General features: G+C 43.7%; 2 protein-coding genes across 19 annotated transcripts in view; both read right to left on the bottom strand.

Annotated features, from left to right (window-relative positions):
- Positions 1 to 328: 328 nt before the first annotated feature.
- On the bottom strand, positions 329 to 10,465 carry LOC139546368 (uncharacterized). 8 transcript variants are annotated; one of them, XM_071354683.1, is made up of 8 exons: positions 10,149 to 10,465; positions 5,654 to 5,766; positions 5,197 to 5,234; positions 4,995 to 5,065; positions 4,693 to 4,759; positions 4,363 to 4,560; positions 2,996 to 3,067; positions 329 to 2,497 (listed from the first exon to the last, which is right to left on the bottom strand). In XM_071354683.1, exons 1-8 carry the CDS (start codon positions 10,395 to 10,397, stop codon positions 2,394 to 2,396), a joined length of 912 nt encoding a protein of 303 aa, XP_071210784.1. In that variant the 5' UTR covers positions 10,398 to 10,465; the 3' UTR covers positions 329 to 2,393. The 8 variants fall into 8 exon arrangements, with proteins under 8 accessions (XP_071210784.1, XP_071210785.1, XP_071210789.1 ...); XM_071354684.1 differs by lacking the exon at positions 10,149 to 10,465 and adding an exon at positions 9,452 to 10,099; XM_071354688.1 differs by lacking the exon at positions 10,149 to 10,465 and adding an exon at positions 9,463 to 10,096.
- A 12,968-nt stretch (positions 10,466 to 23,433) lies between these two features.
- Positions 23,434 to 25,900, bottom strand: part of LOC139546366 (guanine nucleotide exchange factor DBS-like) — a 118,966-nt gene continuing 116,499 nt past the window's right edge. For all 11 annotated transcript variants that reach the window (XM_071354678.1, XM_071354675.1, XM_071354672.1 and 8 more), the window contains 4 exons: positions 25,766 to 25,875; positions 25,523 to 25,635; positions 25,293 to 25,396; positions 23,434 to 25,028 (listed from right to left, as the gene is read on the bottom strand). In XM_071354678.1, the coding sequence (XP_071210779.1) occupies positions 24,949 to 25,028; positions 25,293 to 25,396; positions 25,523 to 25,635; positions 25,766 to 25,875 (407 nt within the window). In that variant the 3' untranslated portion in view covers positions 23,434 to 24,948. The remainder of the gene's footprint in view (positions 25,029 to 25,292; positions 25,397 to 25,522; positions 25,636 to 25,765; positions 25,876 to 25,900) is intronic.

Here is a 25,900-nt window from a genome sequence, read left to right as displayed (position 1 = left end):
TCTGTGGTTAATTTCAAACCTTGCTCACGTTTGTTACCATCACGTGTCTCTATTTAGCTTATGAATAGTTGGGAACATATTTCTTAAATTAAAATCAACTGGAGCTCATTTCCTGGTGTTTTATGTCCAATGAAAATGTTTAAATATGTTTCTCAGAAAAGTTGCAGAACCCTGGTATAACAATACATTCTGAGAAATCCTCTTTGCCCCCTAGTTGTTTCCTCCCTTTCCACTGTAGAGCATGTGCAGAAACTTTGTAAGTTGTACCTTTCACTATATAAAAAAGTAAAGTTCAGGACATTTTTCCATCTGAAATAATCACAACTAATTTACATAACAAGTTTAATTCATTCCCAGAAGGTCACAGGTCTCAACTTTACTCACAAGTATACTATATTAAAGTGTATTCTAAATAATTTATCTTATATTACTAGTGGACATAGTAACCGTTAATAAAACATTTGATCTACTAATTTGCACATTCTGTATATTAGGATATATTAAGTCTGTTAAGGGTTAGTGAGCATATAACATACAGTACAGAGGGAGACTAAGGATCACCTACTAACATCACCAATAACCTCAGAAACAATGTCTGTCAAAAGATTATATTACTAATTTAATGTATAACATGCCACTCAAGTTAGTGGCCAGGGTGAAAAACTGCATTCAAATGTCACAGAGTTCAGATGTCATAGAGTCAAATATCACAGAGTTAAAGTTTGAACATGGGTAGAAAAATATGTCAAATACAAAAGGTTTGAAATATTTACATTTCGGTTAAAAGGAGGATCTGTTTTTCCTGACGAGGGGATTGGACCATGGAATACTCCAGGTCCTATACCTTCCTAATTTGATCATATTACTCCAGTGCTAGCCTCCCTACACTGGCTTCCTGTTAAGGCAAGGGCTGATTTCAAGGTTTTACTGTTAACCTACAAAGCGTTACATGGGCTTGCTCCTACCTATCTTTCCGAGTTGGTCCTGCCGTACATACCTACACGTACGCTACGGTCACAAGACGCAGGCCTCCTAACTGTCCCTAGAATTTCTAAGCAAACAGCTGGAGGCAGGGCTTTCTCCTATAGATCTCCATTTTTATGGAATGGTCTGCCTACCCATGTGAGAGACGCAGACTCGGTCTCAACTTTTAAGTCTTTACCGAAGACTCATCTCTTCAGTGGGTCATATGATTGAGTGTAGTCTGGCCCAGGAGTGTGAAGGTGAACGGAAAGGCTCTGGAGCAACGAACCGCCCTTGCTGTCTCTGCCTGGCCGGTTCCCCTCTCTCCATTGGGATTCTCTGCCTCTAACCCTATTACAGGGGCTGAGTCACTGGCTTACTGGTGCTCTTCCATGCCGTCCCTAGGAGGGGTGCGTCACTCGAGTGGGTTGAGTCACTGACGTGATCTTCCTGTCTGGGTTGGCGCCCCCCTTGGGTTGTGCCGTGGCGGAGATCTTTGTGGGCTATACTCGGCCTTGTCTCAGGATGGTAAGTTGGTGGCTGAAGATATCCCTCTAGTGGTGTGGGGGCTGTGCTTTGGCAAAGTGGGTGGGGTTATATCCTTTCTGTTTGGCCCTGTCCGGGGGTATCATCGGATGGGGCCAGTGTCTCCTGACCCCTCCTGTCTCAGCCTCCAGTTTTTATGCTGCAGTAGTTTGTGTCGGGGGGCTAGGGTCAGTTTGTTATATCTGGAGTACTTCTCCTGTCTTATCCAGTGTCCTGTGTGAATTTAAGTATGCTCTCTAATTCTCTCTCTCGGAGGACCTGAGCCCTAGGACCATGCCTCAGGACGACCTGGCATGACTACTCCTTGCTGTCCCCAGTCCACCTGGCCGTGCTGCTGTTCCAGTTTCAACTGTTCTGCCTGCGCCTATGGAACCCTGACCTGTTCACCGGACGTGCTACCTGTCCTAGACCTGCTGTTTTCAACTCTAGAGACCGCAGGAGCGGTAGAGATACTCTTAATGATCAGCTATGAAAAGCCAACTGACATTTACTCCTGAGGTGCTGACTTGCTGCACCCTCAATAACTACTGTGATTATTATTATTTGACCCTGCTGGTCATTTATGAACATCTTGGCCATGTTGTTATAATCTCCACCTGGCACAGCCAGAAGAGGACTGGCCACCCCTCATAGCCTGGTTCCTCTCTAGGTTTCTTCCTAGGTTTTGGCCTTTCTAGGGAGTTTTTCCTAGCCACCGTGCTTCTACACCTGCATTGCTTGCTGTTTGGGTTTTTAGGCTGGGTTTCTGTACAGCACTTTGAGATATCAGCTGATGTACGAAGGGCTATATAAATACATTTGATTTGATTCAGTCAAGTTGTCAGAAACTCCAGGCCCTGGTTATAACGCCTTATAAAACCGCTTTGATCTTCAGCGGTGCTCCGTCATGATGAGGTGAAGCTCATGACACAAGCATCTCTCATGGCAGACCTGGCTGTCCTCACCGCTACAGTCTCTCTCTGTAGCTCCCTCAGTCTCTTCTCCATTTCTGGAAAAAGGAATAAAACAAACAGGGCATCAGGGTGACAGCAGTTCTCTGGGCTCTGTGTCTGACTACTGGCCAGTGGGTGTGACCGGTCAGGGTACGAGCCCGGAGGGACTCCTGCATGCCACATGACTGTGTTAGCCCATCGAGCTTAAGCCTAGGCATTAGCTCGGGAAGATATCATTCTTCAGGTGTCAGGCAAGGTTACTTGTACTTCTGATCCAGAATTCCTATGAGGAGCTAACTTATGGGGACTTTATTCCATGCACCACAAAGTGTGTGTATTTTGTCTTAAAGGAAAATTCCACCCCAAAACTATCTTCTGGTATTTGTTTCATTAGTCCATTGTTGACATAGTCCCCAAATGTTTTACTTGTCAGCAATCAATTTTTAAAGATATGTAACTTTCAAAATACAGAAATCAACCCCTTTGAAAGATTCACATCTTGAAAACTTGATTGCTGACAAGCAAAACATTTTGGGGATGTTAAAATACTTTACCTTGGTCTCTTTTGGTAAAGATGTCTGGCAGCATCCCAGAGGCTTCCAGCACTTTCAGGGTGAGGTTGAAATCTGTGAACACAGGAAATTATTTAGGTTAATATTGTTACTTTCCCCAGTTTCTGTGTTGTGGGTTTGTATGTGTGTGTTTCAGGATGGCGTCCTGGATTCCAAGCAGCTGATTGGTCGGCCCCGGTTGCAGATTGGAGCTCTGACCCCACCCTCTCGTCAGGGGATACAGCTGTCTGCAATTACCGACTCCTTCTGCAGCTTGAAAAGCCAGTGTTCCTTTGTTAGGAGAGAGCTTCTTTGTATGTGCTGTGTTGGTTGTTAGTCTGGTAAATTTGTTGTAAAGTATTTTGTAGCCGCTACTTCTGAGGTATGTGTAACAGTTTAACTTCCGTCCCTTTCCTCGCCCCTACCTGGGCTCGAACCAGGGACCCTCTGCACACATCAACAACTGACACCCACGAAGCATCGTTACCCATCGCTCCACAAAAGCCGCGGCCCTTGCAGAGCAAGGGGAACCACTACTTCAAGGTCTCAGAGCAAGTGACGTCACCGATTGATACGCTATTAGCGCGCACCACCGCTAACTAGCTAGCCATTTCACATCGGTTACATATGCCAAAAGGACTTAGCGTTTTTGATTATTGAAATTGTTCACTTTACGTTAGTAATTATTCTGTTTTTGTTCCCAGGGGGGAAGGTGAAGGCACCGTGGGAGTGTTTAGGCAAGAGGCCTGTCGGGCATACATACAGGTATATACACCTGTAGTCTTTACTCTGTCTATGCACACTAGGTAAGACCTGGGCGGACCACCCCCTGTATTTTGGTTAGCGCACCAGGTGACGTTAACAGGTAGGTAGGAGAGGGGGCTCTAACTTTCTTTGCTTTGATCCAGCCCCTTTTCCCCCACATTTACCGTGTTAAGGAAATAACTTCCCTGTAAACGGTAATATTCTCTGCCTCTGTCATCCTTACCCGCACCCACAATCACATACCTCTTTCACTCCACAGGGAGTTGTGTAGCAGGGTGTTGCGTTCCCTCCTCCAAGAGGCGTACGTAACATAATGGGGGCTTATCCGAGATTTGAACCCATGACCTCTCGCACCCCCAAGCGAGAATCATACCCCTATACTGACACTAACATGAAAATGTATTACAAGCACACGTCCAACAAGGAGCAGTTTTACAATGGGCAACACTACAGTTGACAAGTGCACTTTGAAAACGTGCATGCTCCGGTTAAGTTAGCTGATCCGGTTTAGTTAGCCGACAACCGTACCAAGCCGTTTTATCTATAAGGAGTCGCCCGTATCATTCCATTTAGTGCCCTTTAATTCCTCAGGTGTTCAATCTCACCTTCCTCGCTGGCCTGCTGGGATGCGATCCTCTCAGTGATGGTGCTGAGACGGGAGGCGAACTCCGAGAAGATGAATTGTGTGCAGCCTGCCTGGTGGCACTTCCTGAAAAACTGTGAAGCCGGACTAGAATTGGACCCAGAACCAGACGAGCCAGGAGGCCCCGAATCCCCAGGTGACCCTGAACCACAGCTGGAGTCTGGAGATGGAACAGAAAGGGGAAGAGTCAACTCCTGATAAGTGCACATTGGATATGTAAATAGGTAGGTAAATCAATCATAGTCCAAATGCTACCGCAAATTATTTTCACTTGCTTCACTGTTTAGTTCACCTGTTTGGTCTGGGAGGAGGGAGTCCAGTTGTTCTACTTTGATGATGGACAGATGGTTCTTGGAGGACTGCCAAGACAGAAAGGAAGAGGTTTGAGTAGAAGAAATGAGGAGCAAAGGTGCTGTAACTTAGCCTGGTCCCAGATCTGTTTGTGCCATCATGCCACTCTGTCATGCCAAGCATAATTTTTGGCATGACAAGAAGTTGAATGATAACAGAAACGGACTGGTACCCAGGCTAACTGCAGCTAACTACAAGAGTAAAAGAAAACCTATTCATTTGAGCAATGCTTTCCCAACTCACCTCCCCATTCTCATTCTTAAATGTTGGTCCCTCAAGTCCATACTGAAACTCAAACTGCTCTGGAGCCCCACCTACAGCATAAAATAATCAGTATATGAGAGACATAACCACAATATTCTTCTTATGAGACAATCTGAAAGATCACATATTTGACTACACAGGACATCTTGGATTGAAACTTAATACAACAACAGAAACCAACCTTCTGTCAAGGCTATCTCTGAAGAATTGGGTTCTTGCCTGGGGGATGTTAAGAACACAGAAATACAAAGTTAAACCGTGAGAACAATGTACAGTCTGGCAAAGGCTTGGCCATTTTTTTAAAAATACTAAAATCACACATTTATATGAACTAAATATAACTAGTCTGTCATTAGATTATGGTCTCTGACAATCTAATACAGTAGGCCTACACAAACGTGTTACCATTGTTTAAACATCCAATAAACATGATACACTGAATTGGGGAGCTGTCAATGTGTTGACTCCTAGTGGAACCCCTTCTACCAAAACCAATGAGTAAACTGACATTATTCAACTGCAGCGCTTTGCACTTTGTTGTACATGTTTTGTGTGCTGCTATTTTGGCCGGGTTTCTTGCAAAATAGATGTTTAATCTCAATGACACTAACCGGGTAAAAGTAAATTAAAGTACCCACTTTGACATCCCTCTTTTAGGGCATGGCTCATCTTCCTCATCCTCGTGTGTGCTCTTCTTGGACAGGGTCTTCTCTTCCTTTATTGCAGCTTCTCTTTTGCTGTACTTCAACGACTGAAAAATCATTCATACCACATAAGCATTAATAGAAAACATCATGGTATGTCATGTTCCAATAAGATTTACTATTAACGGCATAATACGCTGAACACAAATATAAAACGCAACATGTAAAGTGTTGGTCCCATGTTTCAGGAGCTGATTTTATTAAAATGTATCTATTTTTCCAAAAAAAGCTTTTTTCTCTAAATTTTTGTGCACAAATTGGTTTACACCTCTGTTAGTGAGCATTTCGACTTTGACAAGATAATCCATCCACCATACAGATGTGGCATATCAAGAAGCTGATTAAACAGCCTGATCATTACACATGTGGGGACAATGAAAGGCCACAAACATGTGCAGTTTTGTCACAACGCCACACCTGCATAGTCATGTGAAATCCATAGATTAGGGCCTAAAAAAAGTTTCTTATATGAACTGTAACTCAGTAAAATCTTTGAAATTGTTGCATGATGTGTTTATATTTTTGTTCAGTATATCGTCGCCCACCAGATGTATACCAAAACAAGTGGTTGAGCTGCTTTTTTGTTTTAAAATTGTACATGTGGTCCCTGAAGATTTTGTTGGGTGGTTTTATAGACTACTCGTAAACTTCAATTAATACCCCGGGCGTTTATTTACTTCAATCACTGAACACAACTGCTGGGTATTAGAGACAGGCTTCGAATTGAGCCTTTAATTTACTTTTACCTCCCCCCCACCTTGCAGTCTCGCCCTAGTCGGATCCACCTTAGACAAATGTTGAATTTTGACTTCTCCATTCTCATTCCTTTTGGATCAAATTCTGGGAATTTGATGTGCTTTCTTTTTGGTGGCGCCATTGCTTAGTCTGGCTGACACGACCCACGTGACCACACAGCAAGGAAGCTGACACTGATTTAGGTGTCAGCCAGACTACCCATGGCTAGCAACATTTCAGATAAACCCAAGTTCCCAAGGAATTTTTATAAAATTGAAGCTTATTAACTGAATTCCTACATAATTCAAACTCTCAAATATAATTTGGAGCACAGCAAAAACAAACAAAATGGACTCCAGACATTATCTCCTTGCTATAGCTTCATTCACCTCAGTCAACATGGGATTTAACATTCTACAACATGTCATACAATAATTAGATGCTATGAACTAGCTCAGCACCGAGATTAAAACTAATTTAGATTCATGTCACGTCAAACAGCAGTTACTTAGCCAAAGTCATCTACTAAACACTTCGGCGGGGACTGCAGCAAGGTAAACTGGTGGTGTGACGTCATCGCAGCAATGGCAAAACAACATATAGCGACAAATCAAAACGACAATAGATCTCACTGAAAAATAGTTGTCAACACTGCTCTCCATAAAGCCTGCCAGCCATAGTTGGTTGTTTAGTAACTATGGGGCAAAACCGACGGGGTTGGCTTAAATTGTCGAAAACATGCGAACTTTATTTTGTCTCCAATGTTTATTGAAAACAAATACACTTGCACTATAAGCACTTGTATCAAATACATTGTTAGTTTCATTTATTTAACTAGGAAAGTCAGTTAAGAACAAATTCTTATTTACAATGACGGCCTACCCCGGCCAAACTCTAACCCAGATGACGCTGGGCCAATTGTGCACCGCCCTATGGGACTTCCAATCGAACCAGGGTGTGTAGTGACCCCTCTAGCATTGAGATGCTAGAGATGTGCCACACGGGAGCGATGGTTACCTAGCTTGCAAATGTTTGCAATATTAGCATAGACATGGTATCAAGAACGAGATAAAACTAGCAGAAACGAGCAACCTATGATTCTCCACATGGAGCTTCATTGATGCTAGCAATCTGGCCATCCAGAAACACAAAATAAGGACTTCTGCCCATTGAATCTCCGCATCGTTGGTGACGTTGTCAACTAACCCATCTAGCTGTACAAACAGCCTTGCCTCATGTTTTTAGGCGTCCACATGGTCCTAAAGTCTGCCTAACAACCCGCTAAACTGCATTTGCCTTTTAAATCTGGATTGGAATGATTAGAGTAGCCTATTTTAAATGCTTAAACTAGGGTATGTCGACTATTAAAAGGGACAGTTAGACGGTTATTTGAGACAGCGTTTCGTTTAAGTTTTACGGGTACCCTAATAACATGTACTAATATTCGATGGACAAACTAACATGGTGGATGATAATAATAATAGTTCTCTACTTTACCCCGACGGTCGTTTTTGATTTACCACCTAAAGCTTCTGTTACGATGGCTGGGTGCTTGTATTTGATGTGGTTTAACATTCTGCCTTTGTTGTATCGGAGTACTGCTTTGTATAGCCGACATCTACACATATCAATGCCTTTTCTGGTGAAATACATCTAAGATGTGCTACTTTGAGCACGTCACATCGCTTCCGTTTTAAATTGTGACAGCTTTTATCTAGTCAAAACCTTTCCTTTAGATCTCTGCTGCACTAGCCAAATTAGCAAGTTAAAAAACACTATTTAGAGCGCGGTTTTAACAGAACGTCAAATCGATAAAAAATAAAATAATTCCCGGCTGGCATACAAGCGGATATCCGCAAATCCATGTAACGGAAATGTGCGCATGATTATTGAATCGATAGATTAGTCATGAATTAATATAGTCATTAATTAATATAATATAACTCAAAGAACTGTATTGATCGTCTCAAATATAGCTCTTAACATCAGCAAATGTGTAGCTATTTAGTGCCGACTCGTTTTTATACCTACTGTCTCTTGGGCGCTCCAATATCTATAGCTCCATTGCTTTTGTCTGGTTACCAGCACAGCGTCAGAAAAGACGGAGGTCTCAAATTTGTTCTGGTAACGTTAGTCCTTTTCGGAGGTCCAGTTTACCTGATGCCGAGACTCTAAATGCCTTTTCATGCCACTGGTGCTACCTCCTTTACATCTGATATTCCGGTCGCAGTGTTTACATTTTGCCAGTGCAGCTTCTATTCTGTCGAAGCTGTGCCACACAGCTGAACCAAAGCTGGGTGAACTTGGTGTAGACATTGTGAATGAAGAGAACAAATAAACAACAAAAACAGCAGAGTAACCTACGGGTTACCTTCACCAAAAGAGCTGCGTGAATGTGAGCGCAGATACTGTATATAATGACGAGATGGTTTTGTCTCCGCCCTAACAATGGAAGTCGTTGTCCCAAAGGCGGGAATGTAGTCGGTTTATCGCTGTATTCCCGCGGACAGATTTTGACGGGAATGAACCCTCTCGCTTCGTCTCTTCCTCTCTGGTGAGAGTGACCAAATAATTTATATTATTTCGACAAGATAGTCGAGTGACCGCTACAACAATGGAAATACATATCCTCAAATATGGAGATCAGATGGGACCATTCTAGCAAATTAGAGGGCAGATTCGCGTTGAAAAAAAGGCACAACTCCGATAGTTTCTCTCAAATTGCCACGTGCGTCCATTTATCAGTGCATTCGTAACAACATAACCATTACTAAACTTCGTTTCGATCAAATAAGCCTCAAGTAGCAAGCAACTTTTGTTGACCAAATTCGACACTCACTGACCTCCATACAAAAAAGGTTTATGGCAACCTCTGAGTAATTACGGTAGGCCTACAAGCGGAGCTAGAAGAGAAACTTGTCTTTGTGAAGAGTCCAGATATCACACTTTTATGAGTTTGCTGTAGTAGCCTACCTAAGAAATAAATAAAACACTTACAGGACTCTTACCTCTAACGGTCGCCATCAGCTCTCGCTGTGTTTTGATATGTCTTAGCGACAGATGATGGATCCTTTCCAAATGGTTCAACATGGATGTTGTGCTACCGCTCGTCCGCTTCAGAACAGCCGCACACAGCTTGCATGTCACACTTTCGGAAGATATTTCATTGAAATATCTCCACGTGTGACTTCTATATTTTTTACGGTCTCTGCTTCTACATTCCATATCTCACAACTGCTGGTTCTTAGTGTAATGGAAGGATAGTTTGAGCTATCTCAACCGCTAAATACTGTCTTTAGTAGCCGTCTGGATCTGCGACATTTCATTGCGCATGTGCTGGGATTAAAAGTGAACGTCTTCACCACTCCACATAGCCGATACATACAAAAGCAACATTTGAAAATAATAAATCAAGCATTCTGCTTGACAATAGCACGCATTTTATTTTCATTCTCACACGCACATAAACTCCAATTTGAGCCCCCCCCCCAAATAAAAAAAATCATAACCGCACAAACGGATCTATCGGACCCGACTGCAAACCGCCATTAGGAAAGACTGCTACCCCAACCCGAACCATGTGGAATTGAACCGACGGCCACAACCCGAGCTAACCACAATTGTCCTTCCTGCTGCGCATTTTAAGCTCCACGTTTTGCACTACAATTTGCTACTCTGCAATCAATAGACTTACCGTGCATTTCTCAATGTGTTTTTTCAAGCTGGAAGTGCCTGTTCTATGGCTATCATAGGCTAACACCCGCTTGCACTTTTTGCATGCTGCGAATCCATCCACATGTTGTTTGTCAGCGTTAACGATTACTCCAAAATGATCCCATACATTTGATTTAACTCGTGCCCTGTTTTTCACGATTCTGAGCTCCCTATTTTTTATCTTTTGGGTCAAATTCTGGTTTTCCGTGGTATGCTTTTTGCGTTCCATTTTTTTCGGTCTTCTCTGGCTGTGCGGGTAGGGTTATCCTGTGGGTAGTTTTCACTGTGTCAATGCGCGCTGCATGTGATGTAAACTGGCTGCAAACTACCGTAGCAAAGAATAGTTTAGCTGTAGGCTTCTATACGCATTCTAGAATGACATTTACAACAATACAAAACCCGATAAGATGCAATACACACACTTTACACTGTTCATTTGAGCACTTTTTGGTTGATTATAGGGTTCTATTAGCCCTTGACTCTCAGTTGCATTACATTACACTAGTCATTGGACAAAGGCGTATTTTGTAGGAGTTTTAAGAGCCCGGATGCTCGGTCTGAACATTAACACGCATCGCTTGTGGTACAGTTTTGGGAGCATAAGGACATTATCTTTATCAGCTAGAAAACAAAAAGTTAAATTGATACACATTTATAGGGTTAGTGTCCCCACACGGGCATATCGCCATGTTACAGCACTATAACGGAGAACGGAGGCGACCACCTGTGCTAATTAGCTATCTAGCGTGCCCCCCGAACGCCTACTCTGGAAGTGCAGTTTCGTTGGATGGAGGCACCCATAGCTGTATGGATCTATTCAAATCTGCTACAGTAAGTGTGTTATTTTATTTTAAGTATTCCTTCTCGCCATAAGGGCTATATGTTTCGAAAGCTGTATTACAAGGGAGACAAGACAATGGTCTCATAGACTAGACGTAACATAGTAAACGTAAATCGGGAAAAGGCAGAACGCCGCCTAGAGTTTGAGAGCTAGGACTCTATTCAACCTGTAGCGCCGAAGATCCGCTTTATAGCGAAATTGACAATTAATAGCAACGTTCCCATTGTCACGGAGACTGCATTCACGGGTAAACACAACATAGGTAGGCTCAATCGGAAACTACCGTTACATTTGAACGCAGATCTTCCACGATATTTGGGTGATAAGATTTTAATCCAGCCCTTAAGGCTCTATTCAATCATATCTGCTTTAGCCGATATCCGCATAGTGGTTGTGTTGGAGGTGGAACTGCATTAGAGCTGTCAATCCACAAGTGGCTGCTGGCATTATATCTAAAGTGGACAATGCTAATTGGCTGCACAGTTGCATTAGGATAAAGCCCATAGAGCGAGAGGACTCATCTTTGTATCTGTGTCAATATAGTGTCTGACAGTATTGAGGCTATCTCCATTTTGAAGTAGTCAATTTTCTTCTTCACAACTGGCTGATCCCTCTTGATCACCAGGAGGGATTCAGCCAATGAAGTTCATTTTAGTCACATCAACCTTTTTATTGCCCAATTAACCTATAGTCACTCTGCCATCAACCAGATGTTTTCAGGGATACAGCTAATTCAACCCAACCTAATTTACCTTTCCCCTGAAAACCGGATGTGGGAACTCCGCTCAGGTGTTTTCTTTTATGCCTGCTACATTAGGTTAACCTATAGTAAACAAATCACTCACTTCCACAAACATACATAGCTTGTCCTACTAACATATTTTTCAGCATAACATCCTAGTTTAGATTACATTTTTTATTTTTTACTTAACCTTTAACTAGGCAAGTCAGTTAAGAACAAATTCTTATTTACAATGACAGGCCTCCTGAGGGGACGGGGCTGGGATTAAAACATGTATTATTTATATATATAAATATATAAATAAAAATAGGACAAAATACACCAAGACAAGAGGGACAACACTACATAAAGAGAGACCTAAGACAACAACACATGACAACATAGCATGGTAGCGGTACAAACATTATTGGGAACAGACGACAGCACAAATGGCAAGAAGGACGGGCAACAATACATCACGCAAAGCCGATTAAACTGTCAGTAAGTGTCCATGATTGAGTATTTGAGTCTCATCCCAACAGCCAAATTGGCAGAAGAACACATTACTCTGCAGCAGATGTGTTCAAAATCACACCCCTTGACTTACTGTAGTTATACTGTAATCAAAGTTCTGTTATAAGAAGTGGATTTGATAGGTTGCAGCAAACAAACGATCTAGTGTTTAACCTGTCATTACCTGACTGTATATACTGGGATGATGCGCTTTCAGATGTCTCTTGAGGTTGGTAGTATTTTCCCCCGTCAACTTGTGGGTGCAAACGCTGTCTTCTCCCGTGTAAACGTTGCATTCGGTCTTGTTTGAATCGACACGATTAGTAAAGTGGCTCCAAATGTTGCCCCTTTTTCTACCGGCAGCTTGTACCATTGGGAGAGTAGCCATGGCGTGTGCCTTATTTGCATCAATCATTTGTTGCCGCCAGATTGGGGAACGGTTGCCGGGCAGAGCGGTGACTAGTGAATGACCGGGGCACGATATGTATTTATTTTCCATCAATAACAGCATTGCAACATTGGCCTTACAATTCTGCTAATGTCCTCTATGCTTTTGATTTGACCAAACAAATTACACTGAAAAGGTCTCAATCTCTCCAAAAACTCTTGTCCAGACAGTCTATGTACTAGTCAGATTTTAGCCTTGGAGATAGTAAATTTATTCAGTTATCCTCTCATCAATTGCCACTGGAAAATAGGTGTTTGATGACTATTTATCACTTTTCGTTGACAAAAATATTCATTTTCCCATCCAAACTTTTTATCCGCATAGGAAATTTAGGCATTTCTGACTTGCTAACTGGTTGAACGCGGCATGTGTATGTAACAGTTTTGATTCCGTCCCTCTCCTCGCCTGGGTTCGAACCAGGGACCCTCTTGCACACATCGACGCTAGCCTACCAGACGAGCTAAATGGCTTTTATACTCGCTGAGGCAAGAAACACTGAACCATGCATGAGAGTACCAGCTGTTCCGGGCGACTGTGTGATCATGCTTTCCGTAGCCGATGTAAGACCTTTTAAAGAGGTTAACATTCACAAAGATTACCAGGACGTGTACTCGGAGCATGCACTGACCAGTTGGCAAGTGTCTCTTACTGGCATTTTCAACCTCCCCCTGACCCAGTCTGTAATACTTACATGTTTCAAGCAGACCACCATAGTCCCTGTGCCCAAGAACACCAAGGTAACCTATCTGAATGACTATCTCCCCGTAGCACTCATTAGTACCATGAAATGCTTTGAAAGACTGGTCATGGCTCACATCAACACCATCATCCCAGAAACCCCTAGACCCACTCCAATTCACATACCGCCCCAACGGATGACGCAATCTCTATTGCACTCCACACTGCCCATTCCCACCTGGATAAAAGGAACACACCTACGTGAGAATGCTGTTCATTGACTAAAGCTCAGCGTTCAACACCATAGTGCCCTCAAAACTCATCACTAAGCTAAGGACCTGGGGCCCGAAAACCTCCCTCTGCAACTTGATCCTGGACTTCCTGACGGGACGCTCCCAGATAGTGAGGGTTAGCAACCACACATCTCCCACACTGACCCTCAACACAAGGGCCCCTCGGGTGTGTACTTAGTCCCCTCCTGTACTCCCTGTTCACCCACGACTGCGTGGCCAAGCATGACTCCAACACCATCAAGTTTGCAGACGACACGAAGGGTGGTAGGCCTGATCATCGACGATGTATGAGACAGCCAATATGGAGGAGGTCAGATACCTGGCAGTGTGATGCCAGGACAACAATCTCTCCCTCGATGTCATTAAGACAAAGGAGCTGATCGTGGACTACCGGAAAGAGAGGGCAAAGCTCGCCCCCATTCAAATCGATGGGGCTGTTGTGGAGTGGGTCGAGAGCTTAGTGTCCACGTCACTAAGGACTTATCATGGCCCAAACAAACCAACACAGTCGTGAAGAGGGCACAACGCCTCTTTCCCCTTAGCTCCCTGCCATCCAGGACCTCTATACTAGACAGTGTCAGAGGAAGGCCCTAACAATTGTCAGACTACAGCCACCCATGTTCTCTCTGCTACCGCATGGCAAGTGGTACTGGAACACGAAGTCTGGGACCAAAAAGCTTCTGAACAGCTTCTACCCCCAATCCATTATACTGCTGAATAGTTCATCAAATGGCTACCTGGACTATTTGTATTGATCCCCTATTTTTTTGCACGGACTTTCTTGCACTGGTTCTATGCACACTCAATGACTGTACACACACACACACACACACACACACACACACACACACACACACACACACACACACACACACACACACACACACACACACACACACACACACTACATACGCTCACACACACAAAATATACACATACACATTGACGCCTCACACACAGACACACTTTCACACTCTTCACATACGCTGCTGCTACTCTGTTTATTATCTATCCTGATGTACATATAGTGCATTCGGAAAGTATTCAGATCCCTTGACTTTTTCCACATTTTGTTACGTTGTAACCTTATTCTAAAATGGATTTAATTGATTTCCCCCCCTCAATCTACACACAATAACCCATAAATACAGAGCAAAAACAGGTTTTTAGAAATGTTTATGTATAAAACAAAAACATTTACATAAGTATTCAGACCCTTTACTTTGTTGAAGCACCTTTGGCAGCAATTACAGCCTCGAGTCTTCTTGGGTATGACGCTACAAGCTTGGCACCTGTATTTGGGGAGTTTCTCACATTTCTTCTCAGCAGATCCTCTCAAGCTCTGTCAGGTTGGATGGGGAGCATAGCTGCACAGCTATTTTCAGGTCTCTCCAGAGATGTTTGATCGGGTTCAAGTCCGGGCTCTGGCTGGGCCACTCAAGGACATTGAGTGACTTGTCCCAAAGCCACTTGTGCGTTGTCTTGGCTGTGTGCTTAGGGCTGTTGTCCTGTTGGAAGGGGAACCTTCTCCCCAGTCTGAGGTCCTGAGTGCTCTGGAGCAGGTTTTCATCAAGGATCTCTCTGTACTTTGCTCCGTTCATCTTTCCCTTGATCCTGACTAGTCTCCCATTCCCTGCGGATGAAAAACATCCCTACAGCATGATGCTGCCGCCACCACCATGCTTCAACGTAGGGATGGTGCCAGGTTGAGAGTCCTTTAGATGCCTTTTGGCAAACTCCAAGCGGGCTGTCATGTGCCTTTTACTGAGGAGTGGCTTCCATCTGTCCACTCTACCATAAAGGCCTGATTGATGGAGTGCTGCAGAGATGGGAGAACCTTCCAGAAGGACAACTTCACATAGGAACTCTGGAGCTCTGTCAGAGTGACCAAGAACATCAGGTTCTCTAGGAAGAGTCTTGGTGATTCCAAACTTCTTCCATTTAAGAATGGAGGCCATTGTGTTCTTGGGGACCTTCAATGCTGCAGACATCTTTTGGTGCCCTTCCCCAGATCTGTCTCTGAGCTCTACGTAAAATTCCTTCAACCTCATGGCTTGGTTTTTGCTCAGACATGCACTGTCAACTGTGGGACCTTATATAGACAAGTGTGTGCCTTTCCAAATCATGTCCAATCAATTAAATTTGCTACAGGTGGACTCCAAGGATCATCAATAGAAACAGGATGCACCTGAGCTCAATTTCAAGTCTCATAGCAAAGGGTCTGAATACTTTTATGTAAATATTTTTAATTTTTAATACATTTGCAAAACTTTCTAACCTGTTTTTTCATTGTCATTATGGGGTATTGTGTGTTTGATGAGGAGGGAAAAAAGTCAAACATTTTATAAGGCTGTAACGTAACCAAATGTGGAAAAAGCCAAGGGGTCTGAATGCTTCCCGAATGCACTGTATTACGTAAATGACCTGGTACCCCTGCACATTGACTCAGTGGGGCACTCCTATTATATACTGTAGCCTCGTTATTTCATGATGTTACTATTTCATTTACATTTTTTAGCCAAATTTTTTACTTTTGAACTCTGCATTGTTGGGAAAGGGCTCGTAAGTAAGCATTTCACTGTAAAGTCAACAACTGTTGTATTCGACGCATGGGACAAATACATTTTGATTTGGTTAGCTAACATGCAAAGTAGCTAAAAAGTATTAAGTAGTTGCTAAAATGCTACAGTTGTCCGTGATGAGATTCAAACCAGCAAACTTTTGGTTGCTAGATGTTCGTGTTACACGCCCAACCAACCACCCTACGTAACTTGTGTTATGGTAACGCATCATACTAATTTGAGTGTCCCGGATTGACGTTTACTATGTTACGTCTTGTGTGTGCAGTCTCCGGTCAAGACCCTGGCTACGACCACAAGCATGCAGATGAGCTTCCCATAGACGGTTTCTGACAGTTTGTGCAGAAATTCTTTGGTATTGCAAACCCACAGTTTCATCAGCTTTCCGGGTAGCTGGTCTCAGACGATCCTGCAGGTGAAGAAGCCGGATGTGGAGGTCTTGGGCTGGCGTGGTTAGATGTGGTCTGCGGTTGTGATGCGGCTAACGGTAGAGAAATGCACATTCAATTCTCCGGCAACAACTCTGCCAATCGCATGTTCCCTCATCTTGAGACATCTGTAGCATTGTGTGTGTGACCATTCTAGAGTGGCCTTTTATTGTACCCAGCATAAGGTGCACCTGTGTAATCGTCATGCTGTTTAATCAGCTTCTTGATATGCCACACCTCTCAGGGTGATGGATTATCTTGATAAAAGAGAAATGCTCACTAACAGGGATGTAAACACATTTGAGAGAAATAAGCTTTTTGGAAAATTTCTGGAATCTTTTATTTCAGCTCATGAAACATGGGATCAACACTACATGTTGCATTTATATTTGTGTTCAGTGTAATTCTCCTAGAAATATTTGATGGTTTACACATTTTTGCATTGGATGGTTCTTTCATCAAGCAGGTTCCAGTCTATAAATATCTATCTTGGCTTTTCAAAAATTAGACATTTAAAAAAAAAAAAAAACACTGAGCTATTTAAGAAGCTGAGATTTAAAGTAGGTGTCTTTTTATAGAAAAATATCATGCCTCTCCTTAGAGCAGGAAGCAGGTTGTACAGGAAACCTTCCTGCCAGCTCTTGATTATATGGTGACAACATTTATCAGAATGCAGCAGCCACTACTGTAAAACCCTTGGATGCAGTGTACCATAGTGAGCTTTGCTTTATCACAGGTTTAATACTTATCACTGCATCATTTATCAGATCAGCCGCACCTCCTTAATTTCCATAGATCCCTTCACTTCTCTCTTATTATTTTACAAAGCTCTTTTGCACAAGCTTCCAACATCTCACTTCTATAAAAAATATGGGGCACCTAACCTACTCACAGGGTTGGTGTTGGTTAACTCTTGACGTCCCTCGTGTCTCTACCAACGCAGGTAAATCAGTCTTTAGTTTTAACCCCCCCCCCCCCCCCCAAGTTTGGAATAGTTTACAAACATTACGTCTTGAATCCCTGGTGCCAAAAGGGCAGTTTAGAACACGATGAGGAATGAGGATGAGGCTGAGGATGAGGAATGAACTCACTGAGGTTTGCAAGTGTTGTGGAGGTTTATTAGTGCGTTGGCTGGTTGCGGAGGGTTTATTAGTGCGTTGGCTGGTTGCGAGGGTTTATTAGTGCGTTGGCTGGTTGCGGAGGTTTATTAGTGCGTTGGCTGGTTGCGGAGGTTTATTAGTGCGTTGGCTGGTTGCGGAGGTTTATTAGTGCGTTGGCTGGTTGCGGAGGTTTATTAGTGCGTTGGCTGGTTGCGGAGGTTTATTAGTGCGTTGGCTGGTTGCGGAGGTTTATTAGTGCGTTGGCTGGTTGCGGAGGTTTATTAGTGCGTTGGCTGGTTGCGGAGGTTTATTAGTGCGTTGGCTGGTTGCGGAGGTTTATTAGTGCGTTGGCTGGTTGCGGAGGTTTATTAGTGCGTTGGCTGGTTGCGGAGGGTTTATTAGTGCGTTTGCTGGTTGCGGAGGGTTTATTAGTGCGTTGGCTGGTTGCGAGGGTTTATTAGTGCGTTGGCTGGTTGCGGAGGTTTATTAGTGCGTTGGCTGGTTGCGGAGGTTTATTAGTGCGTTGGCTGGTTGCGGAGGTTTATTAGTGCGTTGGCTGGTTGCGGAGGTTTATTAGTGCGTTGGCTGGTTGCGGAGGTTTATTAGTGCGTTGGCTGGTTGCGGAGGTTTATTAGTGCGTTGGCTGGTTGCGGAGGTTTATTAGTGCGTTGGCTGGTTGCGGAGGTTTATTAGTGCGTTGGCTGGTTGCGGAGGTTTATTAGTGCGTTGGCTGGTTGCGGAGGTTTATTAGTGCGTTGGCTGGTTGCGGAGGTTTATTAGTGCGTTGGCTGGTTGCGGAGGTTTATTAGTGCGTTGGCTGGTTGCGGAGGTTTATTAGTGCGTTGGCTGGTTGCGGAGGTTTATTAGTGCGTTGGCTGGTTGCGGAGGTTTATTAGTGCGTTGGCTGGTTGCGGAGGTTTATTAGTGCGTTGGCTGGTTGCGGAGGTTTATTAGTGCGTTGGCTGGTTGCGGAGGTTTATTAGTGCGTTGGCTGGTTGCGGAGGTTTATTAGTGCGTTGGCTGGTTGCGGAGGTTTATTAGTGCGTTGGCTGGTTGCGGAGGTTTATTAGTGCGTTGGCTGGTTGCGGACGTTTATTAGTGTGTTGGCTGGTTGCGGACGTTTATTAGTGTGTTGGCTGGTTGCGGAGGGTTTATTAGTGTGTTGGCTGGTTGCGGAGGGTTTATTAGTGTGTTGGCTGGTTGCGGAGGGTTTATTAGTGTGTTGGCTGGTTGCGGAGGGTTTATTAGTGTGTTGGCTGGTTGCGGACGTTTATTAGTGTGTTGGCTGGTTGCGGACGTTTATTAGTGTGTTGGCTGGTTGCGGAGGTTTATTAGTGTGTTGGCTGGTTGCGGAGGTTTATTAGTGTGTTGGCTGGTTGCGGAGGTTTATTAGTGTGTTGGCTGGTTGCGGAGGTTTATTAGTGTGTTGGCTGGTTGCGGAGGTTTATTAGTGTGTTGGCTGGTTGCGGAGGTTTATTAGTGTGTTGGCTGGTTGCGGACGTTTATTAGTGTGTTGGCTGGTTGCGGACGTTTATTAGTGTGTTGGCTGGTTGCGGACGTTTATTAGTGTGTTGGCTGGTTGCGGAGGTTTATTAGTGTGTTGGCTGGTTGCGGAGGTTTATTAGTGTGTTGGCTGGTTGCGGAGGTTTATTAGTGTGTTGGCTGGTTGTGTACTGTAGTTATATTTTTTGCTGTTGCATTGATTTATTGAAATATCATTTTGTGAGTTGTTTGTTCTCAGAGAACTATTGTGAATGAGACCCTGGTCTCAATTGGGCTCCCCTGAATAAAAAACCTCTGCACGGCAGCTTTCAAATAACAGTAACCCCTCACTGTCCAACAGGCAATAAGATAGTCATAGGCCTACTACCATAGGTCATACTGGTTACTTCCATGGTCACATGTTTGAGGTGACTGGTAACACTCAGAGCAACAATCTGAAAAGCTAAACAAGGTATACTTGCATTCATAATCTTTTTATTTACATTAACTTTCAATTTAAAAATAAATAAAGAGTCTTGTCTATTTCTAGACAATCAAAGGAACCATGAATCTTGGGGGTGACAGAATTGTAACAGTGACACAGTGTTACATTCCCCAGTTTCTGTGTTGTGGTTTGTGTATTTGCATGTATGTATTTCAGGAAATAGCTTCCTGAAATTCTCCCCAAGCAGCTGATTGGTCAGCCCCATTGATGATGGGAGAGCTGACCCCGCCCCCTCGTCAGGATGCAGCTGTCTCCAATTACCAACTCCTTCTGAAGATATAAGGCAGAGTTCTGTTGCTCAGAATGGAGAGGAGGCTGATGGCTATATACTGTGTTGGTTGTTGAGAGTGAGACAGTACATATCAAAACTGCCTGTGTTAGTAGTTGATGGGAGCAGCTTTGGTATGTTCTGTGTGAGTTTGTTGCTCAGTCAGATTGAGCTTATTTGATGTCCTGTGTTTCTCAGTTTGTTTGTGAAATTGTTTATAATATTCTGTTTCATTTGCTCCCAGTGGGGAAGGGGAAGGCACCTAGGGAGTGCTAAGGCAAGAGGCCTGCGGGCATACATAACCCATAGTATTCACTGTCTAGGCACACTAGGTAAGACCTGGGTGGGCCACCCCCTGTATTTTGGTTAGTGCACCAGGTGGTGCTAGTTAGGTAGTGGGTAGGCAGGTAAGATAGGAGAGGAGGCTTTGACATTTACTTTCTTTGGTTCCGTCCAGCCCCTTTTCCCCATATTACCGCGTGAAGGAATAAATTCCTAGTAAACGGTAAATTCTCTGGCTTTTGTCATCCTTACTCGCACCTGCCGTCCCATACCTCTTTCACACCACGGGGAGTTGAGTTGTAGTAGGGAGTTGAGTGTTCCTAGAGGTGTGCGTAACATAATGGGGGCTCATCCGGGATTCCATTAAACCCACCGGACCCTGCTGCACTGAGCTCTCTGTGGTTAGTGATTGAGGTGTGATGGTAGGTTGTGAGTGTGGATGACTTGTCTAGTTATTGTGTTCAGTAGTCTGCAGTGTACAAGATGGCTGCCTCACCTATCCAAGTTCATTGAAGTGCCCTCTGTTGATAGTTTGGTGCGGTTGCGGAAAGTAGACCTTTTCGCTGTAGCTGACCATTATGGAATCGTTATCCCTGAGAAAGGCTGAGATTTTGGTGCTAGTCAGGGAGGGTTTAGTGAGAGAACGAATTCTCTCATTGCAAGATGAGGAGCGGGAGGCTTCAGGAGAGGAGATGGGTAGACCTTCCGATGCCAAGTCGGAGGACAGGGCAGAGGAAGGGGTTGCTCGTACCCCCTTTACATTGCCCCGATTTGACCCTTTATCTTCTGCTTCGGGTCGTTCAGACGGGACCGCTAGGCTGAAGGTGAGGCTGGCCCATTTAGAAATGCAGCAAAAAGATAAAGAGAGACAGATGCAGTTTGATCTTGAAATTAGGAAAATAGAAGCCGACAAGGAGGTGAGGATCCGACAACTGGAGCTAGATGCTGGTTCCAGTGCAACTCCACAAGCTGCTTATCAAGCCCACTTCGATGTGAGTAGAAATATAGCTTTAGTCCCTCCATTTCGAGAGTCGGAAGTTGATTCATATTTCCCTGCGTTTGAGCGTTTGGCCGCTCCTGTTACAATGTAAATTGTCTGGTAAAGCCCAGGAAGTAGTAGCTGCTCTCTCGCTGGAAGACAGTTTACACTATGATACAGTTAAAACTACCGTGTTGCGGGCTTATGAGTTGGTGCCTGAAGCTTATAGACAGCGCTTCAGGAACCACAAAAACCCTCTCACCGTACGTTTGTTGAGTTTGCTAGGGACAAGGAGTCTGTTTAATCGCTGGTGTTCAGCCAGCAAAGCTAACACCTTTGCTGATATTCGGGAGTTGATGCTGTTGGAGGATTTTAACAGCAACCTGCCTGATAGAATTGTAGTTCATTTAAATGATCAGAAAGTGGCGACATTGGTCCAGGCAGCAGTGTTGGCAGATGAATACGCATTGACACACAAGACTGTCTTTGGTGCGCCTCGTTTAAGGCTGAACGATTAGGTCATCAGTGCCTCGTTCAGGTCGCTTTTCCTCTGACAACCCTAAGCCTTTTCATGAAATCTGTGAATGTCTTTACTGACCAAAAGGGTCACGTGATTGCAGACTGCCCGGTTTTGAATAATAAACCGAAACGGTCCCAGTCACCGTCCCCAAAAAACGAAAAGTTTAGTCAAGTCTTTGGCTCGTCCGTTGGCCCGAGTTATTAATTCAGCATTTGAGAAACCGGATCCTGTCTATGCTTCGTTTATCTCTGCCGTTGTGTTTCCTTAACTGGAGAACAAGCTGATCAAAAGCCTATACAAATCTTACGAGACACAGGGGCGACGCAGTCAGTAATCGTTACTGATGCCTACAGTACAAGATCAGGTACTTCAAAAACACATTGTAGAACACTACATCAATGAATTGGTGTCATAACTCAGAACAGTAAATAAATAAAATTCACTATCCATTTAACAAACATTTCCCTTGTTTAAAAAAAATATTACAGGCTACTGAGACAGGCTCCTGGATCTCCTCTTTAACAAGGTCACCCTTGATCCAGCACCGCATATGTGGAAGCTGTGCTAGGTGTCCATCCCAGGACCCCTGTCGGCCCCATGTGAGAGGCCTGACGAGGAGGCGGCCATAACTGGATTTGTCTCCCACTTCAGTCTTGGGGATGACTGAAGCCTGCTTGACTGAAGCAGGGTATGCAGGTCCCATCAATCTCTGTAGGTGGTTGAGTTTTCTAAAGTCAAAGTAATTTACGTGATATGACATCACACTTTGTTACTTTGTATTGTTTCTTCAAGCATTCGGACAGGAGAGCAGTGTTACAAATTGTTTGAGTCAAGGGGTCCTGCACACTGTTGGGTGGCTATATAAGGCATATGGCTCTAATATATCTTTTAAATGTCAAATTATGTCTCACCCTTATTTCTCACCTTAATTTATGTTGATCAATATTTCGGTTGTGCTGGCCTAATTGTAAATGATCAAATAAATGTCTGATCAATACATACAATTCTGAACATATTGTTATTTATAATGCTAATGAAGAGGCACCAATAAATTGTCCAGTACACTCATTATATGCTGTTTTCATAAACATTCCCTTATGTCTAAGGTGTCTCGGGCTTTACTAATTCTTGTGAAGTGTATTCTGTAATTAGTTACAAAGCAATAGTCTGACTAAACTTCATATGGAGAAACGGAATGCTGTATTCTATTTTGCAAACATGCAGCTTTGTTATTGGACTAATATATGCATAAACACAGTGCAACTGTACACCTAGAATGATATGTAAACGTGACACACGTCAAGGCCATGAGAGCATTTTGCAGAGAAAATGGGTTCTGCATTACAATTTAGGTAAGGATTGTTTACCTTGTTACCAGGCCACAAGGGCGTTTTCAAAGAGCTGTCAGTCAAGGCGAGCTCATGAATATAAGCTCAGCCCGCTCTTTCAGGCTTCCTGATAGTTAGAGATGAATGTACAATTTCTTCAATTCTGAGCATTTTAATGGTGTAAAAATATTATGGGTTATGTTTTGGTCATGCAAAGGCTATTTTTACTTGGGAAATAGGATGATTGTGTGGGACGTTTTAGGATAAAATGTAGAAATAGGTGGGGTTTAGGGTCATCACTAGTTAACACAGACACAAAGTTCTTTTTAATATAAAAAAACAGACAATGCTGACAGACTTTCTGAAAGAAAATAGTGAGGTAATAAACTATCTTTATAAATGATTGTAAAGCAATAAATAATTTAAGACTATACACTGGATTCTGAGTTATTAACAAAAGGAGGAAAGTTCACAGTACACATGGAGAAATGCCCGTAATATGACTAGCATACATCCGAAGTCATGTTTAATACATGTGTGACTGGACAGCCGGTGCAGTGGATGAAAAAGGGATCTCAAAGTTATTTGACGAGGACAACCAACAGTGAATACTGTGACTGAATCACAGGAGGTTGGAGGCACCTTAATTGGGGAGGACAAGGCTCATAGTAATGGCTGGAACGGAATAAATGGTTTCCATGCATTTGATACTATTCCATTCACTACATTCCAGGCCTTTTTATGAGTAGTCCTCCCCTCAGCAGCCTCCTGTACTCTGAGTCATACAAAACTGTTGCAGGACAGGGTAAGCTAATTAAGAAGACAAGAGGGAAGAAGGCCAAGCAAGGGAGAAAGAGTAGAGAGAGATTACATTACAGAGATAGAAATATGTAGAATAACATCTTTATCAAAGTACATAACTAGTCATTCACATCCCTCAGCTTTCAAATGCACAGTGTCTCCTCACTGTCCAACAGGCAATAAGATAGTCATAGGCCTACTACCATAGGTCATACTGGTTACTTCCATGGTCACATGTTTGAGGTGACTGGTAACACTCAGAGCAACAATCTGAAACGCTAAACAAGGTATACTGGCATTCATAATCTTTTTATTTACAATAACTTTCTATTTGAAAAATACAAAGAGTCTTGTCTAATTCTAGACAATCAAAGGTACCATGATGTGGACCAACAGAATTGTAACAGTGACACAGGCCTACAGTACAACAAGACCGGGTCAACACGATCCATGTCATCACTGACACCTGATCAGATTCAAAGAATTAGAATTCTAATTCATTCTAGAATGTTATTCAAATTCTATTGGTTATGTCAGGTTCCATCTTGTCCATGGCATTTTGTCTGCCGTAGTGCCATTGATATTAGCCTGCCCCAGGTCTGCTTGCATAGCTGACGATCAGATCTAGGAACAGTTCACCCTTCACCAATCCTAGACCTCATACTCCACTTGCTCATCCTGTGGATGGATGGATAGATGGATGAATGTAGCTTCTTAATACAAACACTGCACTGTGTCTCTACAATTACACCAGGGCACCAGATCCATTCTCTAATCAATGACACTACTATCTATAGACTGGTCACTGGAACACTGGCATTAGTTGGCATTTTCTTGAAGTGGCTGACCAGTATCCTAATCCAGGGGCTTGCCTCTGGGTAAGGAGAGTTGGGAAAGTTGGGTTTTGGGTGGGGGAGAAAGTACTGCTTTGTTGGGGGAGCCACCAGCTGGTGCTGTAGCGTTCGGCTCCGGAGACCAGGGGCGGCCTGATGTGGCCTGGGAAGGTTGGAGGGTTCAGGGCTTGATGTCAGAGGAGCTGGTGTTGGTCTCACAGCAGCTGGATGAAGTGCTGAGGTTCCCTGAGCCACTGCCCTCTGCAATATATATATATATATATGCATACACACACACACACATATATGTGTGTATATATATATGTATACACACACACACACACACACACACACACACACACACACACACACACACACACAGAGAGAGGTTAGAGGAGATGGTTTAGGAGAGATGCTCACTCACAGAGAGGTTAGAGGAGATGGTTTAGGAGAGATACGCATACACACACACACACACACACACACACACACACACATAATTGTACCTAGATGGAGAGGTTGTACCTGAGCTGGTGAGAGACTGGCAGGACGTGGACTCTCCAATCAGGGTGTAAAGGTTGGCAGCAGCCACCCAGCCCTCCTGCTTAGTCTTCAGATTCTTCACAAACCTGCAGAAACACACACAACCCCGTACACCTTTTACTATGATGTGTCCTAATGAATATTACCCTGTTTGAATAGACTATTGTGATTGTGTGATTGTGTGAAACCCAGTGTCGAGGTAATATTCTCACCACTGGCCATCTTCTCCCTCCTTGATCAGCTGAACCGTTTCACCACTCTTGACTGACAGATCCTGGGCGCTGCACTTCTCATAGTCAGACACCACTGTGTACTTCCCTGCACACTGCACACCCAGTCAAGATAGGGTGTTACATTGTATGTACGATTGTAAACTATTCTTTTAAAACGGTTTGTACGTGGCGCTACAAAACAGCTTGGAGTGGATGACAATCATCACACAGATACACACTCACCAGTTTCTTTCCCCCCTCGTCCTCAGGGTCTGAGGTTAGGGGCTCTTCAGTGCTAGAGTACCCATCATTCTCCTCGTTGGCGTCCAATGAGAGAGAGCCCTTGGTCCATCCTAGAGGAGGAAGGGAGAGAGGGGA

The sequence above is a fragment of the Salvelinus alpinus genome, chromosome 20 (genome assembly GCF_045679555.1).
Source record: "Salvelinus alpinus chromosome 20, SLU_Salpinus.1, whole genome shotgun sequence".
NCBI lineage: Eukaryota > Metazoa > Chordata > Actinopteri > Salmoniformes > Salmonidae > Salvelinus > Salvelinus alpinus.
The sequence above is the reverse complement of the archived record's forward strand: the minus strand, read 5'-3'. Positions and strand labels throughout refer to the sequence as shown.